Source organism: Oncorhynchus keta, chromosome 4 (genome assembly GCF_023373465.1).
Source record: "Oncorhynchus keta strain PuntledgeMale-10-30-2019 chromosome 4, Oket_V2, whole genome shotgun sequence".
Taxonomy (NCBI): domain Eukaryota; kingdom Metazoa; phylum Chordata; class Actinopteri; order Salmoniformes; family Salmonidae; genus Oncorhynchus; species Oncorhynchus keta.
In genome coordinates this window covers 39966776-39988650 of record NC_068424.1, presented here as the reverse complement: position 1 = coordinate 39988650, position 21875 = coordinate 39966776, and the positions used below count along the sequence as shown (strand labels likewise).

Here is a 21875-nt window from a genome sequence, read left to right as displayed (position 1 = left end):
TAGGCACACTTCAACTGTGAGAGACGGAATCTAAAACAAAAATCCAGAAAATCACATTGTATGATTTTTAAGTAATTAATTAACATTTTATTGCATGACATAAGTATTTGATCACCTACCAACCAGTAAGAATTCCGTCTCTCACAGACCTGTTAGCTTTTCTTTAAGAAGGCCCCATGTTCTCCACTCATTATCTGTATTAACTGCACCTGTTTGAACTCGTTACCTGTATAAAAGACACCTGTCCACACACTCAATCAAACAGACTCTAACCTCTCCACAATGGCCAAGATCAGAGAGCTGTGTAAGGACATCAGGGGTAAAATTGTAGACCTGCACAAGGCTGGGATGGGCTACAGGACAATAGGCAAGCAGCTTGGTGAGAAGGCAACAAATGTTGGCGCAACTATTAGAAAATAGAAGAAGTTCAAAATGACGGTCAATCACCCTCGGTCTGTGGCTCCATGCAAGATCTCACCTCGTGGGGCATCAATGATCATGAGGAAGGTGAGGGATAGCCCAGAACTACACGGCAGGACGTGGTCAATGACCTGAAGAGAGCTGGGACCACAGTCTCAAAGAAAACCATTAGTAACACACTACACCGTCATGGTTTAAAATCCTGCAGCACACGCAAGGTCCCCCTGCTCAAGCCAGCGCATGTCCAGGCCCATCTGAAGTTTGCCAATGACCATCTGGATGATCCAGAGGAGGAATGGGAGAAGGTAATGTGGTCTGATGAGACAAAAATAGAGCTTTTTGGTCTAAACTTGGAGGAAGAAGAAGGATGAGTACAACCCCAAGAACACCATCCCAACCGTGAAGCATGGAGGTGGAAACATCATTCTTTGGGGATGCTTTTCTGCAAAGGGGACAGGACGATTGCACCGTATTGAGGGGAGGATGGATGGGGCCATGTATCGCGAGATCTTAGCCAACAACCTCCTTCCCTCAGTAAGAGCATTGAAGATGGGTCGTGGCTAGGTCTTCCAGCATGACAACGACCCGAAACACACAGCCAGGGGAACTAAGGAGTGGCTCCGTAAGAAGCATCTCAAGGTCCTGGAGTGGCCTAGCCAGTCTCCAGACCTGAACCCAATAGAAAATCTTTGGAGGGAGCTGAAAGTCCGTATTGCCCAGCGACAGCCCTGGAACCTGAAGGATCTGGAGAAGGTCTGTATGGAGGAGTGGGCCAAAATCCCTGCTGCAGTGTGTGCAAACCTGGTCAAGAACTACAGGAAACGTATGATCTCTGTAAATGCAAACAAAGGGTTCTGTACCAAATATTAAGTTCTGCTTTTCTGATGTATCAAATACTTATGTCATGCAATAAAATGCACATTAATTACTTAAAAATCATACAATGTGATTTTCTGGATTTTTTTAGATTCCGTCTCTCACGGTTGAATTGTACCTATGCTAAAAATTACAGACCTCTACATGCTTTGTAAGTAGGAAAACCTGCAGAATCGGCAGTGTATCAAATACTTGTTCTCCCCACTGTATAGGGCCTCATGGGCCCTGGTCAAAAGTAGAGCACTATATGCACTATATAGGGAGTAAGGTATAATTTGGGATGCAGACTAAGACTCCAGCACTAGAGGCAGTAAGCATCTAGAGAGGACTTCTCAGTCCACTCACAAAAGGTCTGAAATAGCACCAAATTCCCTGTATTGTCACCCACCACCACGTGTCTCCCATCTCCCCTCATTATCCCGTGTATTTATACCTGCGCTTTCTGTTTGCCTGTTGCCATTTTGTCTCATCAAGTCCTACCAGCATGTTCCCCTGTTTCCTGTGGTCTAGTTTTTGTTTTTCCTTGTTTTCAGAGTTCTGACCTTTCTGCCTGTCCTGACCCTGATCCCACCTGCCGTCCTGTACCTGCCTGACTCTGATTTGGATTACGACTCTTTGCCTGGCTTGACTTACCTTTTGCCTGCCCCTTGTACTATAATAAACTCTGCGACTCATAATATCCGCCTCCTATGTCTACATCTGAGTCTTAGCCTGAGCCTTGGTAATATGCACTGGCCATGACTGACCCGGCAGACTTGGACAAGATCCGCAACGCTGTCTCTTCTCAAGGAGCCACCATTGGAAGACAAAAATAGTTACTGCATAGCCTTATGGAGGGACTCCATACGCTGGCAGAACACCATGGCCATGCATTCAATACATTGCTGGAGCAATTCCGCAGATTCCCTATTAGGCAGCAAGCCACTCTCCCGGAGTGGGGTCCATCCTGTCCCAACGTTCTGCCCAGGACCAAAAACTGCACCACTGTAGGGTCTCACCCCTGCTGAGAGGAACTATGATGTGAGAAATCGAGAACTCCTCGCCTCAAGATGGCGTTGGAGGAGTGGAGGCACTGGTTGGAGGGTGCGGAACACCCATTCTTAGTGTGGACTGACCATAACAACCTGGAATAACTTCGCACCACCAAGCGCCTCAACTCTAGGCAGGCTCGTTGGGCCCTGTTATTAGGGTCCAAGAATGTGAAGCCTGACACACTCCCACATTTGTATAGCCCCGCTGCTACTCCGTCTGACCCCGAGGCCATCCTCCCTACCTCCTGTCTAGCAGCTGCACTCATCTGGGGTCTAGAGAGCCTGGTCCGTAATGCACAGTGGGGCTATACAAATGTGGGGGATTCCGGCTAACCGGATGTTTGTCCCCAGTCCTGGAATGGACACATTCCTCGAAACTGACCTGCCATCCAGGCTCCCGTCCCACACGGGTTCCTGATGTCTCTGCATTCGTCGCCGCCTGCACTGTGTGTGCACACAAAATAAGAATCTGCGGCAAGCTTCGGCCGGCCTTCTTCAACCACTCCCTGTTCCTCCCATATATCCCTGGACTTTGTTACTGGTCTTCCTAAGTCAGATGGCAACACCACGATTCTGACGGTGGTGGATAGGTTTTCTAAAGCCAACCATTTTATTCCTCTTCCCAAGTTACCCTCAGCCAAGAATATGGCTCAGCTCATGGTGTAGCACATCTTCCGGATCCATGGACTTCCGGTCGACATGGTGTTCTATCGTGGTCCTCAGTTCTCGTCTCGGTTCTGGAAGGCATTCTGCACCCTCATTGAGTCATCAACCAGCCTGTCCTCTGGTTTTCACCCCACCCCCTCAGAGATAGCTCTTCATTGCCTCATCTCCGCCAGCCGTACCACCTGGAGCCAGCAACTCTTGTGGGTGGAATACAAACGCAACACCCTTCCCTGCTCGGTCATTGATCTCTCTCCCTTCGAGTGTTCCTCGGGATATCAGCCCCCGCTCTTCACTGAGCAAGAGGAAGAAGTCAGCATACCCTCTGCCCAGATGTTTGTCCGCCACTGTCGCCATACCTGGAAGAGAGCCCGGGCCTCTCTTCTGAAGACCACATCCAGGTATAGACGACAGGTGGCTCGGGACCTCCACTCGGGACCTGCCTCTCCGGGTGGAGTCCTGTAAACTTTCCCCCACGATTCATCGGCCCTTTCACCTTCTCTAAAATCCTTAGCCCCTCTGCTGTTCATCTTCTGTTGCCCCGCACTCTCCGTATATGATTAGGGTTAAACCTCTGTCTCGCAGCCCTTTGTCCCCTGACCCTGATCCTGCCTGCCGTCCTGCCGACTGATGCTATTTTGAATTACGACTCTTTGCCTGCCTTAACTTACCTTTTGCTTGGCCCTTGTACTATAATAAACTCTGAGACTCGTATTGTCCACCTCCTGTGTCTGCATCTGGGTCTTAGCCTGAGCCTTGATATCTATAGAACACTATTTTTAACCAGAGCCATATACAGTGCACTCTGAAAGTATTCAGGCCCCTTCCCCTTTTCCACATTTTGTTACATTACACTCTCATTCTAAAATGTACAAAAAATGTTTTCCCTCAGTCTACAAACGATGACCCATAAATGAAAAACCGAAACAAGTTTTGGAATGTTTTGCAAACTTATGAAAATTTTTTTTTTATATATATAAAGGTCCCACAGTTGACAGTGGATGTCAGAGCAAAAACCAAGCTATGAGGTCCAAGAAATTGTCCAGAGAGCTCCGAGACAGGATTGTGTCATGGCACAAATCTGGGCAAGGGTACCAAAACATTTCTGCAGCATTGAAGGACCCCAAGAACACATTGGCCTCCATCATTCTAAAATGTAAGAAGTTTGGAACCACCAAGACTCTTCTTAGAGCTGGCCGCCTGGCCAAACTGAGCAATCGGGGGAGAAAGACCTTGGTCAGGGAGGTGACCAAGAACCTGATGGTCACGCTGACAGAGCTGGAGATGGATGAACGACAAGTCTCTGAATGTCCTTGAGTGGCCCAGTCAGGGCCTGAGCTTGAACCTGAAAATAGCTGTGCAGCAACGCTCCCCATCCAACCTGACAAAGCCTGAAAGGATCAGCAGAGAAGAATGGGAGAAACTCCCCAAATACAGGTGTGCCAAGCTTCTAGCGTCCTACCCAAGAAGACTTGTCTGTAATCGCTGCCGAAGGTGTATCAACAAATTACTGAGTAAAGGGTCTGAATAGTTATGCAAATGTGATAGTTCAAAATGTTCTAAAAACCTGTTTTTGCTTTGTCATTATGGGGTATTGTTAGTGGATTGACGAGGGAAAAAACAATTGAATACAATTTAGAATAAGGCAGTAACATTTTTCAAAAATGAGGAAAAAGGGGTCTGAATACGTTCCGAATGCACTGTAAGTCCTGTTCAAAATCAAGGCACCCTATTCCCTAAATATTTAATTACTTTTGACCAGAGCCCTATGAGCCCTGGTCAAAAGTAGTGCACTAAATAGAGAATAGGATGCCACTTTGGACTCAAACCATGTGTGTAACCCCAGCAGCATAATGAGTACGGCAGGACAGCAGTAGGACCTTACCTTGGGCTCCTTGCTCGGCGCCTCCTCTTTGATACCTGGTATTATTTTAAACGTAATGGCCCCTTGAGACTGGGCCTGAAACACAGACAGGAGATGGAGAGAGAGAAAGACATAGAAAGAACCAGAGAGAGAGAGAGAGAGCGAGGAAAGAGGGGAATAAAAAATAAAGACTCCAGTTTCATTGAAAATAACTCAAAACCCAACTAGCCTAATCCAATGAGAGAGCTTTAATATGAAGAGCTGTTTTATTTTTCAACAATAGAGGGCCATTAGGATAGGATGACAGTTGGGAGTGGATCAGAGGGAAGAGGAGAGCCAAGAGGACTGCTTTTAACAGTCCAAACTATCTTCCTCTTTCCTCTCCAGCTCCATCTCCCCAGAGCTGATCTGAGGACTGTGGCAGTGTGTGTGTTTGTGTGTGTGGTTGGAGGGACTACAAAGACCCCTACAGGAACCCCCTCCCTGCCTGTCTCTTCCAGGGGGACTATGTGGCCCAACATGTCCCAAACAGAGGCCTGCTCCTGGGCCAGCTGGTTCAGAAGGGGCAGCCAGAGTTTAGCCTAGCCATTAACTCATAGAGGAATCAAAGGGACATGGCTGACCAGTGAGGATGAGTTAGGAGGAGAGAGTCCTGCCACTACAAACAAGTCTGTAAATCTCTATAGCCATGGGGCCAAACACACAACTATAAACAGCAGGTCAATGGTAGCACACACACACACAAGCATTGACTACCACACACACGAGCACGAGTACACACACACGCACACACACCAGAATGCGGAGGATTTCATCAGGCTTCTTGTCATCCACAGGAATCCCGTTCACTTCCCTCAGCTCGTCGCCTACACGGATCAGACCTGGAAGAGGGACAAGACAAGGGAGAGTGAGAGAGACCCATATTTATGTTTAGCTATCTTCCCCTTTGTAACTATTTGTAACCATCTCCAGCTCTGTCAGCGTGACCATCAGGCTCTGATCAGGCCCTACACCCCCCCCAAAAGATTTAGATGCACTATTGTAAAATGGCTGTTCCACTGGATGTCATAAGGTGAATGCACCAATTTGTAAGTCGCTCTGGATAAGAGCGTCTGCTAAATGACTTAAATGTAAATGTAAATGTAATGCACATTGTTATAACACTGTACATAGCCAAAATATGACATTTGAAATGTCTCTATTCCTCTGAAACGTTTGTGGGTGTAATGTTTTCTGTTTATTTCACTTCTATTTCACTTGCTTTGGCAATATAAACATGTGTTTCCCATGCCAATAAAGCCCTTTGAATTGAATTGAGGGAGAGAGGAAGGACACAACAATTCAAGAAGACACAGACATATAACACAGAGTGCATACATACATACATACATACATACATATATACATACATACATACATACATACATACATACATACATACATAGCTATATACATAATAGCATAATACTGACCTACCTGATATAAATCCTTTGGAAGTTAATATCAGGCTAAACAATACATAAGTATTAAACGGAGTATAATGTATGTGTGAGGCTGTATTGCTTTAGTACATACAGTACGGGGGTTGTTCTCTGCTCTCCAGCAGTGTGTGGTTCTCCTTCATGGTGGTATTAGTGATTATTGGGCTTGGCAAATCACCCCTGCATATCAATTTCACACTGTGAGATCCCTACAGGGCATGAATACACTTTACGTTACACACTGATTACAGGGGGCACAACAGAGAGAGATACTGAAAGAGAGAGAATAGAGAGAAGAGAGAGAGAGAGAGAGAGAGAGAGAGAGGAGAGAGAGAGAGAGAGAGAGAGATAAGTAGAAAGGGTGGGTGGGTGGGTGGGGAAAGAGACAGGGGAGATAGTAGAGAGTGGAGAGAAAGAAGGACAAGGAAGGAGAGAGAGAACTTACCACTTCTGTCTGCAGCGCCACCTCTCATGATCCTGGCAACAAGGATGGCTCCTGTGTGCTCATCACACTTTATTGTGGCTCCCTGTGTTACACACACACACACACATCACACACACACACACACACACACACACACACACACACACACACACACACACACACACACACACACACACACACACACACACAGGGGGCACAGACAGACAGACAGACAGACAGACAGACAGACAGACAGACAGACAGACAGACAGACAGAGACAGACAGTAGGGAGGAAAAAAGGAGACAGATTTCGTATTATATGATGTTACACGTGTACCACTACACAGAAATTCCATCATCAACGTCCAACAAACATTTTCTGGTCAACCATCTCTTCTAACATGATACAGTTTCCAACCCCAGCCCCACTTCAATCTACCACGCTGAGGTGAATCTCATCACTGGTTGACATGAAGGCCATAGCACAGGCTGTACAGTACAGCTGGCCATTTTCAGTACAAATCTTTCCTGGGATATCCATCTTGGGCCCCTGTCTGCCTGGACTAGCCAATGACTGAGAGAGAGGTGATCCCCCAGAAGGTAGCTGGCCCTCAATCCTTTACGCAGCAGCAGGCATTCATCCAGACACCCTCTCTCTCCCTCTCTGTAGCATTGTGCATGACCCGCCCACCTGAGGATCTTTTACAACCATCTATTTCTGTGTGTTTGAGGGGTACAAAGTCCACTTAGTACTTAAATCGCGCTGGATTGATTGCTTTCATTGTACTCCTGCAACTCTTTCATACCCTTGCCTCCCCACGTCTACCTTTGACTCATTCCTCTCTGCCTCCTTCTTTCCACTCCTCTCCTCTTTTGACCTCACCCTCTCACCTTCCCCCTACTCACAAGGCAGGCAATACGCTTGACCTCATCTTTACTAGATGCTGTTCTTCCACTAACCTCATTGCAACTCCCCTCCAAGTCTCCGACCACTACCTTGTATCCTTTTCCCTCTCGCTCTCATCCAACACTTCCCACACTGCCCCTACGGATGGTATCGCGCCGTCCCAACCTTCGCTCTCTCTCCCCGCTACTCTCTCCTCTTCCATCCTATCTCTCTTCCCTCTGCTCAAACTTTCTCCAACCTATCTCCTGATTCTGCCTCCTCAACCCTCCTCTCCTCCCTTACTGCATCCTTTGACTCCCTATGTCCCCTATCCTCCAGGTCCTCCCTCCCGCTCCGTGGCTCGACGACTCATTGCGAGCTCACAGAACAGGGCTCCGGGCAGCCGAGCGGAAATGGAGGAAAACCCGCCTCCCTGCGGACCTGGCATCCTTTCACTCCCCTCCTCTCTACATTTTCCTCCTCTGTCTCTGCTGCTAAAGCCACTTTCTACCATTCTAAATTCCAAGCATCTGCCTCTAACCCTAGGAAGCTCTTTGCCACCTTCTCCTCCCTCCTGAATCCTCCCCCCTCCCCTCCTCCCTCTCTGCAGATGACTTCGTCAACCATTTTGAAAAGAAGGTCGATGACATCCGATCCTCGTTTTGCTAAGTCAAACGACACCGCTGGTTCTGCTCACACTGCCCTACCCTATGCTCTGACCTCTTTCTCCCTCTCTCTCCAGATGAAATCGCGTCTTGTGACGGCCGGCCGCCCAACAACCTGCCCGCTTGACCCTATCCCCTCCTCTCTTCTCCAGACCATTTCCGAGACCTTCTCCTTACCTCACCTCGCTCATCAACTCATCCCTGACCGCTGGCTACGTCCCCCTCCCGTCTTCAAGAGAGCGAGAGTTGCACCCTTCTGAAAAAACCTACACTCGATCCCTCCGATGTCAACAACTACAGACCAGTATCCCTTCTCTCTTTTCTCTCCAAAACTCTTGAGCGTGCCGTCCTTGGCCAGCTCTACCGCTATCTCTCTCAGAATGACCTTCTTGATCCAAATCAGTCAGGTTTCAAGACTAGTCATTCAACTGAGACTGCTCTTCTCTGTATCACGGAGGCGCTCCGCACTGCTAAAGCTAACTCTCTCCTCTGCTCTCATCCTTCTAGACCTATCGGCTGCCTTCGATACTGTGAACCATCAGATCCTCCTCTCCACCCTCTCCGAGTTGGGCATCTCCGGCGCGGCCCACGCTTTGATTGCGTCCTACCTGACAGGTCGCTCCTACCAGGTGGCGTGGCGAGAATCTGTCTCCTCACCACGCGCTCTCACCACTGGTGTCCCCAGGCTCTGTTCTAGGCCCCTCTTATTCTCGCTATACACCAAGTCACTTGGCTCTGTCATAACCTCACATGGTCTCTCCTATCATTGCTATGCAGACGACACACAATTAATCTTCTCCTTTCCCCTTCTGATGACCAGGTGGCGATCGCATCTCTGCATGTCTGGCAGACATATCAGTGTGGATGACGGATCACCACCTCAAGCTGAACCTCAGCAAGACGGAGCTCCTCTTCCTCCCGGGAAGGACTGCCCGTTCCATGATCTCGCCATCACGGTTGACAACTCCATTGTGTCCTCCTCCCAGAGCGCTAAGAACCTTGGCGTGATCCTGGACAACACCCTGACGTTCTCAACTAACATCAAGGCGGTGTCCCGTTCCTGTAGGTTCATGCTCTACAACATCCGCAGAGTACGACCCTGCCTCACACAGGAAGCGGCGCAGGTCCTAATCCAGGCACTTGTCATCTCCCGTCTTGATTACTGCAACTCGCTGTTGGCTGGGCTCCCTGCCTGTGCCATTAAACCCCTACAACTCATCCAGAACGCCGCAGCCCGTCTGGTGTTCAACCTTCCCAAGTTCTCTCACGTCACCCCGCTCCTCCGCTCTCTCCACTGGCTTCCAGTTGAAGCTCGCATCCGCTACAAGACCATGGTGCTCGCCACGGAGCTGTGAGGGGAACGGCACCTCAGTACCTCCAGGCTCTGATCAGGCCCTACACCCAAACAAGGGCACTGCGTTCATCCACCTCTGGCCTGCTCGCCTCCCTACCACTGAGGAAGTACAGTTCCCGCTCAGCCCAGTCAAAACTGTTCGCTGCTCTGGCCCCCAATGGTGGAACAAACTCCCTCACGACGCCAGGACAGCGGAGTCAATCACCACCTTCCGGAGACACCTGAAACCCCACCTCTTCAAGGAATACCTAGGATAGGGTAAGTAAGGGTAAGTAATCCTTCTCACCCCCCTTCTCACCCCCCCAACAAGATTTAGATGCAAGTGGCTGTTCCACTGGTTGTCATAAGGTGTATGCACCATTAAAGACCATCCTGTGTAGATAACCAAGGTGGCCTATGGGAAGGTTAGAAATGACTGACTAAGCAAAATTGGTATCAGCTATATAAAAACTGTGCATCGTCTCTAAAGGCTAGACTCTCAGCCTGACAGTCAGTCAAGACTGGTGGGCTGACGGCCTCATTATTGCAATAATGAATCGATATTAAATAAAGATGATTGTTTGAAGAAATGACCAAATCTCTCTCAGTACTGCATTTCCACGACAGTAGATAGGTGTAATCAGAGTCAAGCGTGTTGATTTATATTCAAAGGTTATCCTGCTATTGGCACACTTGTTGAAATATGCAACAGAATGTGAGGCCTAGACAGAATACGTTTTTGGAGGTTTCAGCCCTGTTTCAAAACTTTGTAAATCTATTCATATTTGCAAATATGCTGAGTGTGTTTATGCAAATGGCGCACCTAATTTTGATGACCGTTGCCTCTCTCTCTCCAGACACCCTGTGTTTTCAATCTCTCGGCTCTCCAGACACCCTGTGTTTTCAGTGTCGTCTGAACCCAATAGCTGAGACACAAGACACAGAGGGCAGGGGGAGACAGGGGATAGAGGGATACAGTTTCTTTTTCCATTTCAACTGACAGTGTTCAGTTCAGCTAGTGATGTGTTTACCAGGGCTTCTCTCTCTCTCACACTTTAGCCATGCTGAGAGAAAACAACATATCGGCAGAGAGCCGGATGGCAGTTCGACGGTGGCAGACAGCGAGACGGCGAAATGTTTCGAATCCGAGCACAGCATCGAGTGTCATCACCGCCGTCACCGTTGCTTCGCCATCCGACCGGACCGAGCCAAGCTAGACGGGTAACGGGTCCGCGGACGTGTAGTCTAGACACATAGTTTGTTGCGAAACAGAAACACGTCATCCCTCGCTTTCTTCCTCTCTCTCCTACCTGTTATTCACATCATCTTCATGACTGTTATTGTTTCTCTAAAGGAAGAGCCTCCTCACTTCTTCACTGTGTGGAAGTGCTTCATTTCAATCTGTCTAACTGTCTAACCAACTGCCATTTCATTGTAACCTACTGCCACTAGGGCCTAGCCAGGAACACTCAGCGACAACGAGCCTACGTCAATGACGAGTTGATGGTCCACCACGATTATTTCTTGTTTGTTTTCCCTGGGTATGCCGACCTATAGTACATCCACAGGTCCAATAGGCAGGACTGTCATGGCTGGCGAGAAGCATGATAGATCACAGGGCAGGAAGGTTTCAGAGACCCTGTGTGCCTCGCCTCCCAAATGGCTACTTTTTACCTATTTAGTGCACTACTTTTGACCAGGGCCCACCAATAGGACTCATAGGTCAAAACTGGTCAAAAGTAGTGCACTATATATGGAATAGGGTGCCATTTGGGATGCAGAGACCCTGCCTTTTCTTAACTTCTCCAGGACCAGAAATATCCTCTGGTTTCTACCACTTTATCACGACTGTAAATTACCATGTCAACATCACTGTTTTCGTTACCTGTTCACTCGTAATGGGTTTTCTCCTCTAATAATAATTTCCTCAAGGTCTTTTCCTCTGTGTGATATTGAGTTAAGAAAAAGAGATGGCGGCTGGTCCTGATGGAAAGAGCAGAGGCGTTTGACGTCGGGATAAGACACTCCTTGGGCTAGAGATCTTCACAGCTTTTCCACTTAATCAAATAATTGGGCCAATTATGGTAACTGGAGAGGTTTCGGTAGGAGGGAAATCAGAGGACGGGTGGAGAGAGGGCAGCACACTGTAAGACCCTGGTGTCAAGGTCGTGGCTAACCCCTTACTGTGACTATAAGCAGCTGAAACATGAAGCAATAGTGAGAGAGAGGAGAGAGAGCGAGAGGAGGGGGCGAGACAGAGGGTGAGGGAGGGAGGGAGGGGGGAGGGAGAGCGAGAGGGCGAGACAGAGGGTGAGGGAGGGAGGGAGGGAGAGCGAGAAGGGGGGGTGAGACAGGAAAAAGAGAGAAAGAGACAGAGAGGGACAGTATATAGGGCCTGTAATCTCTCAGAGCAGTGTCCAGACATGAGGGGCGTAGGGTAGCTGCTCTCTGCCTTTCATCTAGTGAGGATATTTTTGTTTTTGTCTGTGTGTTGTTGGCTGGGGGCCAGGTTGTTATGTGATGGAAGTTTTTATTAGCTCTCGTTGGTAGGGAGGGAGGCTCAAGACTGGCTATAAAGAAGTGAGTAAGCTCTATCTGTTCTTTGTCATTACCGCTCCTTCCATAATCGTATGTTGCACTGGACGTCAGACTAGTCTAGTATAGTCAATCCAGCACTGGAACTTGACCCACTTCCCTGCAGGCCGATCCCTATCCTTGTTCAGGCCAGAGCTACGCCAAGAGGGAGGGAGAGAGAAAGAGTAAGAGAGAGAGAGTAAGAGACAGAGAGAAAGAGAGAGAGAGTGGGACAAATGAGCTCTACTTGATAAGAGAACAGGGAAGTCGAGACATCAGCCAAGTCATCAACCAAACTACTGGAAAGGGGTTAGACAGCCAAACAACCAATGAACTGGGTCAAGGGCCAGCAGGGTGAGGACCATTAGGAGAGGCGGAGGGAGAAGGGAGAAAAGGGAGTGAAATAGAGAAAGGGAGAGAATTTAAGAAAGATAGAGGGAGGAGGATGAGTACAATGAACGAGGGGTTCCCCAAGTGCTCCAGGCCTCCTCAGCCTCTGGCAGCTTGGTGTGCTGACCGGAGGAGAGAGGCTCATAGGGGGATAGGGACATGAGAACAGGGCCCTTCAGCCTGCTGCACACACACACGTCCACCTGGCAGGCAAGGGCCTGGGCCACATCAGCCAGGAGACAGACAGAGAGAAAGAGAGTGGTGGAGAGAGAGAAGGAAAAAGAATACACTTCTGAAGAGCATGAAGGGATAAAGAAAGAGAGCTGTCTGATTTACAATATGGCCTGTCTCTCCAGCCCTGGGCTCCAGGAGGAGGTAATGACTGGCTGAGGAGAAACATTTTGTTCACATCAACTAAGCCCAAGCTGTTGAAATAATGAGCACTTCACTAAGAGTTCACTCTCTTCACTCTCTCCCCCTCTGCAACCTCTGTCTCCCCTTCCATCTCTCTCCCCTCCTTCTCTCCACTCCAAACTCCAGAGTGAATGAGTCAAGTCAGATCTGAGTACTCACTCCTTGACCATTCCTGGTCGTGTTTTAGAGTGACCCACTCGCCACCCCATCCCACGGCAGTCCACACATCCTCGCCACATCGTTACAGGGCCTCAACGAGCTGTGTCGCGAAGTTGGTACACTTCATTCAATATTCTCCAGGGACAAATTCTGAAATGTATATTTTCTGGAAGCTAACAAGCCTGACATGACTTGGAAGCACTATGAGAGATAAAGGCCCCTTCATGGTACGGAGGGGTTTACAGTTGAAACAGTTTTTTTGTAAAAAAGCACAATTCTCCTTTAAGGGCTATGATTGATGTTGGACAATCACAAAGCCCGACGAATGAGCTATGCTAGGCTACTATGCTAGCAATTAACCATCAAGCGCCTGGCTAAACCTTGGCATTCTTACGAAATAGGTCGCTCTGCACCGACCAACAGCCAGACAGGACACGAGTGGAGAAGAAAAACGTCTCTCTTCCGTGTGCGTTTTGTTTAGATATCCCTCCAAGTTACAGAGGCCTGCCTAAATTCTGCGTCTTCCGACTCGAAGTCGAGGCTTAAAAATCGGCATTACTTAAAAGAAGCGAGGAGCGAGCGAGCCTCCCTCCCAAAAATTAAGCTGGAGAAGTTAGCGATGTGGAATCGTCCTTGTGGAATCAGCAACGCTTTAGGCTTTGGGTTCGTCGCTCGGCGGTCAATTACTCATCAGTAAGTAAGGTGATCCTCAGCCTCTGCTCTGCTCTTCTCTCCCCCTGATCAGCTCCATATGGGAACCTCTGCCCCGACCACTATAACTATATTTCTAACACATAAATGCTTCTGATTGTTATTCGAGGCCCGGCCAAAACTCAATAGCTTAATCTCCGCGGCGTGATGAGAACTGGAGCAATATTCATCCATATCAGACCGTTAGTTATATTCTCTCTCCGAGTCTCTGTGAGTGGCCGTATAAAAAACACATGCAGAGGGAGACATGGTTGCGGTATTAAGTATGTGATGACAAACGGCTCACACTGAATCTGGATTGCCTCACGGTATATAGGAGGCGAGCATGTATTTCTGAGAGCAAACGAAAGTCAGGCAATATCTTCCAGGACTTTTCAACACGAAGTGGAGCCATGGAACCTTAGCAGATAGAGTGGGGCAGGGGCCAGGACAGTTACTACAGGAATAGGAGAGACCTCAGATCTCTGCTTAGCACACGTCAGGCAGGACCATGGCATACACTCTTAGAAAAAAGCTGCAAGAACCTGAAAGGATTCTTTGTCTGTCCCCATAGGAGAACCCTTTGAAGAACCCGTTTTGGTTCCAGTTAGATCCCTTTTGCGTTCCTTGTAGAACCCTTTACACAGAGGGTTCTACATGGAACCCAAAATAGTTCTACCTGGGACCAAAAGGGGTTCAACCTGGAACCAAAAAGGGTTCTCCTATGGGGATAGATTAAGAACCCTTTTGGAACCCTTTTTTCTAAGAGTGTACTGGCTGGCTTGGTTTTCAGTGGGCTGGTAGCTGGGGACCATGGCAGAGAGAACCGGGCTGGGGCCAGGACAGTTACTGCACCAGCAGCTATAGTGTCTTCAGGGATGGCTGGGCCTTCAGGGATCTATTGGCTGGGGCTTGGGCTTAGGTAAAGGACTGGGGATTGAGTACAGAGGCTGGGGCCAGGACAATTAGAGCAGCAGTAGCAGCAGGGGCTGGGGCCAGGGCCATAGGACCTGCTGGCTGGCTGGGTCTTCAGCAGTCAGGTGGCTGGCGATGGAATTGGGGCTGGGGCTCTGGCTGAAACTACAGGAGTGGTGGTGGTTGGTTCTTTAGGAGTCTGGGTTTGTGTGGCCTGGCCATATTAGAGAACCAGAGGCCTGGGTCCAGGGATCCTCTTACCCAACCCTACCCCAAACCTCTAAATCCCCACCCCCCTCAACCTGCCAGCGAAAACAAGCAGGCGTCTCCATTTCACACACACATCCCTCGGCCCGTAACGACCACTCATAACATTGTCCCGGGAACGGCGTCTGAGCCCGTGGCATTCAACAAACGTTATGTTTCCCTCCAAATTGAACGAGACAAGAAAAAACAAATGCAAGTGGTCGGGCCGGGGGAGAGAACGTGTTTTGACATGATGTCACTTAACAGCAAAGTGTAACGGTGACAATAAACTCTCGTTCCGGCCCGGCCGCACCGGCAAGTCCGCCCGCCACCGTGTTGACTGAAGTATTTAGGATATAAATATAAATGTAGTGGAAACCACATGCTGGCATTCTGCTCTAGCCAGATGTTGACCATGGGAAAATAGAATCACAATGGAAACAAGGCGTCTTGGACATTAAAAACGCAATTAACTCCAATCATATCTTTACGTGTAAAAGTGTGCAATTCAGCCTTACGTCAGACTTCAGTCAGACGGATGGCATATCGTCCCTACAACATATAGAATCATTCAGAAACAGAGCCAATACGCATTTATGAGGCCTTGCACACTTCTTCCCACCAAGACATTCCACAGCATTGTCTAAAAAAACGGAATGAAAGAAAGAGAAGCGGTACTCAGGTAATACTGTAATTAATGTATGTGGTCATGATTGGGGATGAAGTTCGTCATTCATTTTGGGAGGCCTACATTATAATAAAGTGCAGTAAAGAATGTGTTACTTCTTAGCGTAGTACTCAGCAGACGAAAGACCTTACTGTCAGTGAAACGGAGAGAAGCCAGAGAGAGATAGAGAGAAAAGGGTACTTTAAGCTATGTTAAACAATCTTTCTCCTAGTATTTCATGCCACAATGACCGCTCCTGTATGTGTGTGTGTGTGTGTGTGTGTGTCTGCTGTTTGCTGTCTCACTCATTCTCGCTGGGTGACCTGTTGCATGCCTCTCCACCTCTTTTATTAAATCACTTGTGATTACAACCAATAAAAACATACCCAGAGAAACGCTAAAATGTCCTATTTTATTTCCTTAACCCTGCTCTTGACCTGGGAGTGTAATTAACAGGTATTATGAGAAAAAGGAAAATTGTGGGTAATTATCATGATAATTAAAGGGGACATTCCAAGGACGAGCTGAGACTGCCAGATACTGTGTGTTGGTGTGTGTCCCCCCTCCTCCTTCCCTTCACAGGCTCTTAATGTTATGATAGAGTCATTACACACTCTGAGAAAACATATTGAGCAGGCCCACCTCAGTATTTCAGACAGGTGCTTGTGTGTTAAGTCGCAAACCAGGATTCACAGTGTGTAAGAGCCAGCATGTATGCTTATGCTCAATCACCTAACCGGGCCTGCCTGGGTTGCTACTTCTGCCCTGAGTTGTGTGTGTGTGTGTATACAACTAAAATGACAAAGTTGTTGTGCCTCTAGTCTCTCTCTGGGATTGTTTAGTGTTTACTCCTGAAATGACCTCGCCAAGAAAACAGCACTTTCACATATCTCATTTCCATAAGTGACCTGGCAACACACAAGGAGCGCCGCACGGCGACAGCCAATAACGCACACATTCCCCAACCTCAGCCCTGACTCTCGCAATGCCGCACCAAAGGAATGCTGAAGTACAGAACTAGGGTCATACCTTGGGGAGAGGAAGCAACTAGAGATGATAAAAACAAGGTGGGAAAGTTCTAGAGGCCTGAAACCATCTCGGCGTTTAAGATTACAGATGATAGGAAATGGTCTCAGTGTGCCTTGAGATCAATATGGGAACATGGTAATAACGTTTCTGTGATGTGGGGTGTTCTGAGGCTATGAGTGTGGATCACTCACCAGACTGGCATGAGCTAGATTAGATAGGGGCTGTCACACATTATAGACACAAACCCAGAGAACTGGCCATGACCTCTACAGCTAATCTGTGGTGGGTGGTGGGTCTGGGTTTCTTTCAAAGACTCCACCAGCCACCTAATCGCCACATCAGGTGAGGTAACAATTAACAAAAATGTTGGTAATTTAATCAATTTGGCCAATGACTAGACAGAATTAGGCGGAGCTGAAACTACTGTGTGGACAAACACACAAAGTTACACATCTAATAGGCTGCATGTTAACCTTTTTGGGATAGGGGGCAGCATTTTCACTTTTGGATGAATAGCGTGCCCAGAGTGAACTCTGTCCAAGTATTGGATAGAAAATACTCGGACTCTAAAACACTCTGACTTAGAAACACTCATTTTCTAAAACTGTTTGAATGATGTCTGTGAGTATAACAGAACTCATATGGCAGGCAAAAAAAAAATCCAACCAGGAAGTGGGAAATCTGAGGTTTGTAGTTTTTCAAGTCAGACCCCATTGAAGATACAGGGTGATATTAGTTATGTTTCACTTCCCAAGGCTTCCACTAGATGTCAACAGTATTTAGAACCTGTTTTGAGGATTCTACTCTAAAGGAGGGGCTCATAAGGGCTCTTTGAGTGAGTGGTCTGGCAGAGTGCCACAGCCTCGGTCTGCCGCTCTCACGTGAAAGGTAGCTAGGTTCCACTTAATTTGTACAGACAAAGGAATTGTCCTAAAGATTGATTCCATACTTAGGTTTGCATGTTTCTACGGGCTGTAACGGAACTTTTTGAACTTTTCGTCCGACGTTCGGCGCGACCTGAACGCGCTCTTGGATTTGTTAACCAAAAGCCCTAACAAAAGAAGATATTTGGACAAAACTGATAGACATTATCGAACAAAACAAACATTTATGGTGGAACTGGGATTCCAGGAAGTGCATTCTGATAAAGATCATCAAAGGTAAGTGAATATTAAAAATGCTATTTCTGAGTAATGTTGACTACCCAATATGGCGGGTATCTTTTTGGCTGCTTTGTTGTCTAAAGGCTTATTGCATGGTTTGCTTTCTCCGTAAAGTTTTTAAAAAATCTGACACAGCGGTTGCAGGAGAAGTTAATCTAAATGTCCATGTATATTAGTCGTATCTGTATCAATGTTTATATGAGTATTTCTGTAAATTGATGTGACTCTCTGCAATATCACCTCATGTTTTAGAACTAGTGAATGTAACGCACCAATGTAAACTCACATTTTTTTATATAAATAAGAACTTTATCAAACAAAACATAAATGTGTTGTGTAACATGAATTCCAATGAGTGTCATCTGATGAAGATCATCAAAGGTTAGTGATTCATTTTATCTCTATTTCTGCTTTTTGTGACTCCTCTCTTTGGCTGGAAAAAATGGCTGTGTTTTTCTGTGGCTTGGTGGTGACCTAACAATCGTTTGTGGTGCTTTCGCTGTAAATCATTTTTGAAATCAGACACTGGCTGGATTAACGAAAATGTTATCTTTAAAATGGTGTATGGTGTTTATCTTTAAAATGGTGTTTTGAATTTGGCGCCCTGCACTTTCACTGACTGTTGCTGGGGTGTTCCGCTAGACAGGTTAAAGAGAGGATGGACACATGCTATACCACCATGGAACCAAATGCTCCGGACACAAACTACTGCCAGTTCCAAATTGAAGTGATCCAATCCTATACCACCATGGAACCAGGACGCTCCAGATGTTTCCTCATGTTTTACACTCCAGAACATTCGAGAACGCTCCATCTTCTTCACAGAGCACCAAACCCCCAGCTCATCCATCAAATGAAAGATGTATGGGTTTTATAGCACACAACTCTGTAAAACACTAACATGTGTCCTGCCTGCCTACCCTAATCTCATCTGCTGCTCCATGAATCCCACAGAGTAGCGTTACAAACGACTTGATTTCCAAACACTAATGTAAATAGAAAAAAAGGGAACATCCTCAAATTATGTTTTAAACGGCTGCAGTGCCATTGTGTACCACTTTCATTGACTACAGTCGAAATTAACATAAGCTTCTCCATAAGCTCTCCAAGCATAAAGTTCACAGTCAAGCCAACGGTATTAAGATTCCATTGAGACACAGAGACAGACAGAGAGAGTGATGGGTGGGTATTATCTGATTGATTGATTATCCGATCTGATTATCTGCATGTGTTTACGACTCTGAGACAAAAGAAGAGATGAGGCAGTAGAAGTGATCCAACAGCTCTAATGGTGTCAGAATGGTGAAGTAAAGACTAAAGGAGTGCCCTCCTGAAGACCAGATGGATTTTTTATTTATTTATTTTTTTACATGTCAATATCTGATTGTGATGCAAGTCATTCTTTAGTTCTTTCTCGGAAGATCTGGTAGGTAGCACTCTAAAACAGTATAAAAATGAAAATGAACATCGTAGACTCAAAGAAAAGTTCAGTGTTCTTAACGAGAAGTCCAGCTGATCCACCAGGCATCTAGAGTGAGAGGTCACAAGTTGTATTGATTAGGTACAGGGCAGTCGACTAGGTTGGCAAGGGCCAACTGGATGGCATGGCACCGGAAGAGCCCGACACCTACACAGGAGATGATGCCCTTGTTATGGAGAGTATTTTCCATGGCACAGTCACTCTTAATGGGAAACCCAATCGAGAGAGAGAGAGAGAGAGAGAGAGAGAGAGAGAGAGAGAGAGAGAGAGAGAGAGAGAGAGAGAGAGAGAGAGAGAAAGAAAGAGAGAGAGAGAGGAGAAAGGAAAGTGACAATGATCCTGTCAGGTTCCTGGCCTGGTGTTTTGACAGCTCCTAATGATGCTTAACAACCTGGAGATGGAGGTTCGGGTGTCTGGGGGTCTAGACGGACATCTGGGCGGATTGAGGTGCATGATGGAAAGGACTGTATTCCAAATGGCACACTGATTCCCATTTATCATACTTCTTTTGACTAGGGCCCTGGGGTTTGGTTCTGGTCAAAAGTAATGCACTATAGTGAATAGGGTGCCATTTGGGATACACACAAGGTGGTGGACCAGCGTCTTTTCCCAGTCTTTTAAAAAAGTGAAAAACTGATGCACACAAACAAAAGGACAACAGAGAGAGGGAAAGAAGAGACGGACAAACAGTCAGAACAAATGACAGACAGACAGACAGACAGACAGACAGACAGACAGACAGACAGACAGAGACAAAATAAAGAGTGATACACTAGCGTTCAAAAGTTTGGGGTCACTTAGAAATGTCCTTGTTTTTGAAAGAAAAGAGGTGACTCCAGGATGAACAGTTCCTCTGTTCAGTGTCTGTGTTCTTTTGCCCATCTTGTGCACCGGGGCCTCCCACTCATCTTTCTATTCAGGTTAGAGCCAGTTTTCGCTGTTCTGTGAAGGTAGTAGTACAGAGAGTTAAACGAGATCTTTAGTTTCTTGGCCATTTCTCGCATGGAATAGGCTTCATTTCTCAGAACAAGAATAAACTGATGAGTTTCAGAAGAAATGTCTTTGTTTCTGGCCGTTTTGAGCCTGTAATCGAACCCACAAATGCTGATGCTACAGATACTCAACTAGTCTAAAGAAGGTCAGTTTTATTGCTTCTTTAATCAGCACTACAGTTTTTACCTGTTACCTGTGAACTTAATTGCAAAAGTGTTTTCTAATGATCAATTAGCCTTTTAAAAGGATAAACTTGGATTAGCTAACACAACGTGCCATTGGAGCACAGGAGTGATGGTTGCTGATAATGGGCCTCTGTACGCCTATGTAGATATTACATTTTAAAAATCAGCCGTTTCCAGCTACAATAGTCATTTACAACATTAAAAATGTTGCTTTTCTTTCAAAAACAAAGTGACCCCAAACTTTTGAACGGTAGCGTATATAGATGTGTGGAGATGAAGGGATCCACAAGAGAATGGCACAGAGAGAGCAGTGGAGTAGAGCGAGCCATAAAAAACATAAAACAGCGGGGAAAACACAGCAAGCATCTCCAATCTGCTATTTACATCTGCGTCATGACAGGGTTTAAAAACAGCCAAATGAGAGGAGCAGGACACATCGACCACAGCCTTGCTTGAGTCCCAAATGACACCATCATCTCTATATAGTGCACTAAATTTGAACAGGCAAAGGTAATGCACTTTATAGGAACCAGGGTGCCATTTGGGACAGCCCTGGATTCTCCCTAATGTTTTCTACTACTATCCAACGGTCAGACCTAATGCCTGCGGTATCTCTGTTGATTCATTTTTCACTACTTTTACATTTATTTTGACTTTCTTTTCAAAGATGCAGGATGAAGATGGGGTGGTGAGGCGTTTGTCTCTCTCTCTCACTCTGCTCCTTAGGCTCCTGGCTTGGGGAGGTTGAATTGTGTAACGCCAGTGCTTCTCTCCCATCCTGGCAACTCTGGCTGTTGTCTACAGCGCTTATATTAGGCAGTCTGTACTCAGCCCCTTTATCACCAGAAGGCCTATGGGCCCTGATAAAAAGTCATGCACATTATAGGGAATAGGATGCCATTTGGGACGGACACACTATATCCCGATGCTCAGAGGAGACAGAAGTTGGTCTTGACGCAACTCTTGTGTTCGTTCCACTCAAATGTAGTTTTGGGTAACCTAATCCAAAATAACACATTCTTCCAATAAAAATAAACGTCAGGCCTTATTTCTGGAGCAGGCTGCACCCACATGTTTATGCCTCTCTCTATTCAAACTTCATTATTTCATTGTCCCGACATTGGACCTAATAAAACAAAAGGTTTGGGTTACAGTGGGTGCCAAAGAATGGACTGAGGGGGGGAAAAGAAAAAGGTCCCCTGCTATACTCGGCCTTGTCTCAGGATGGTAAGTTGGTGGTTGAAGATATCACTCTCGTGGTGTGGGGGCTGTGCTTTGGCAAAGTGGGTGGGGTTATATCCTGCCTGTTTGGCCCTGTCCGGGGGT

The 21875-nt window shown here is 46.9% G+C and overlaps 1 protein-coding gene across 8 annotated transcripts in view; it reads right to left on the bottom strand.

Moving 5' to 3' along the window:
* Positions 1-21875, bottom strand: part of LOC118383018 (MAGUK p55 subfamily member 7-like) — a 268329-nt gene that overhangs the window by 91212 nt on the left and 155242 nt on the right. For all 8 annotated transcript variants that reach the window (XR_008112793.1, XM_052506919.1, XM_052506917.1 and 5 more), the window contains 3 exons: positions 6781-6862; positions 5650-5735; positions 4876-4950 (listed from right to left, as the gene is read on the bottom strand). Coding sequence is in view for 7 of the 8 variants with exons in the window: in XM_052506919.1 (XP_052362879.1) it covers positions 4876-4950; positions 5650-5735; positions 6781-6862 (243 nt within the window). In the remaining variant the exon portion in view is untranslated. The remainder of the gene's footprint in view (positions 1-4875; positions 4951-5649; positions 5736-6780; positions 6863-21875) is intronic.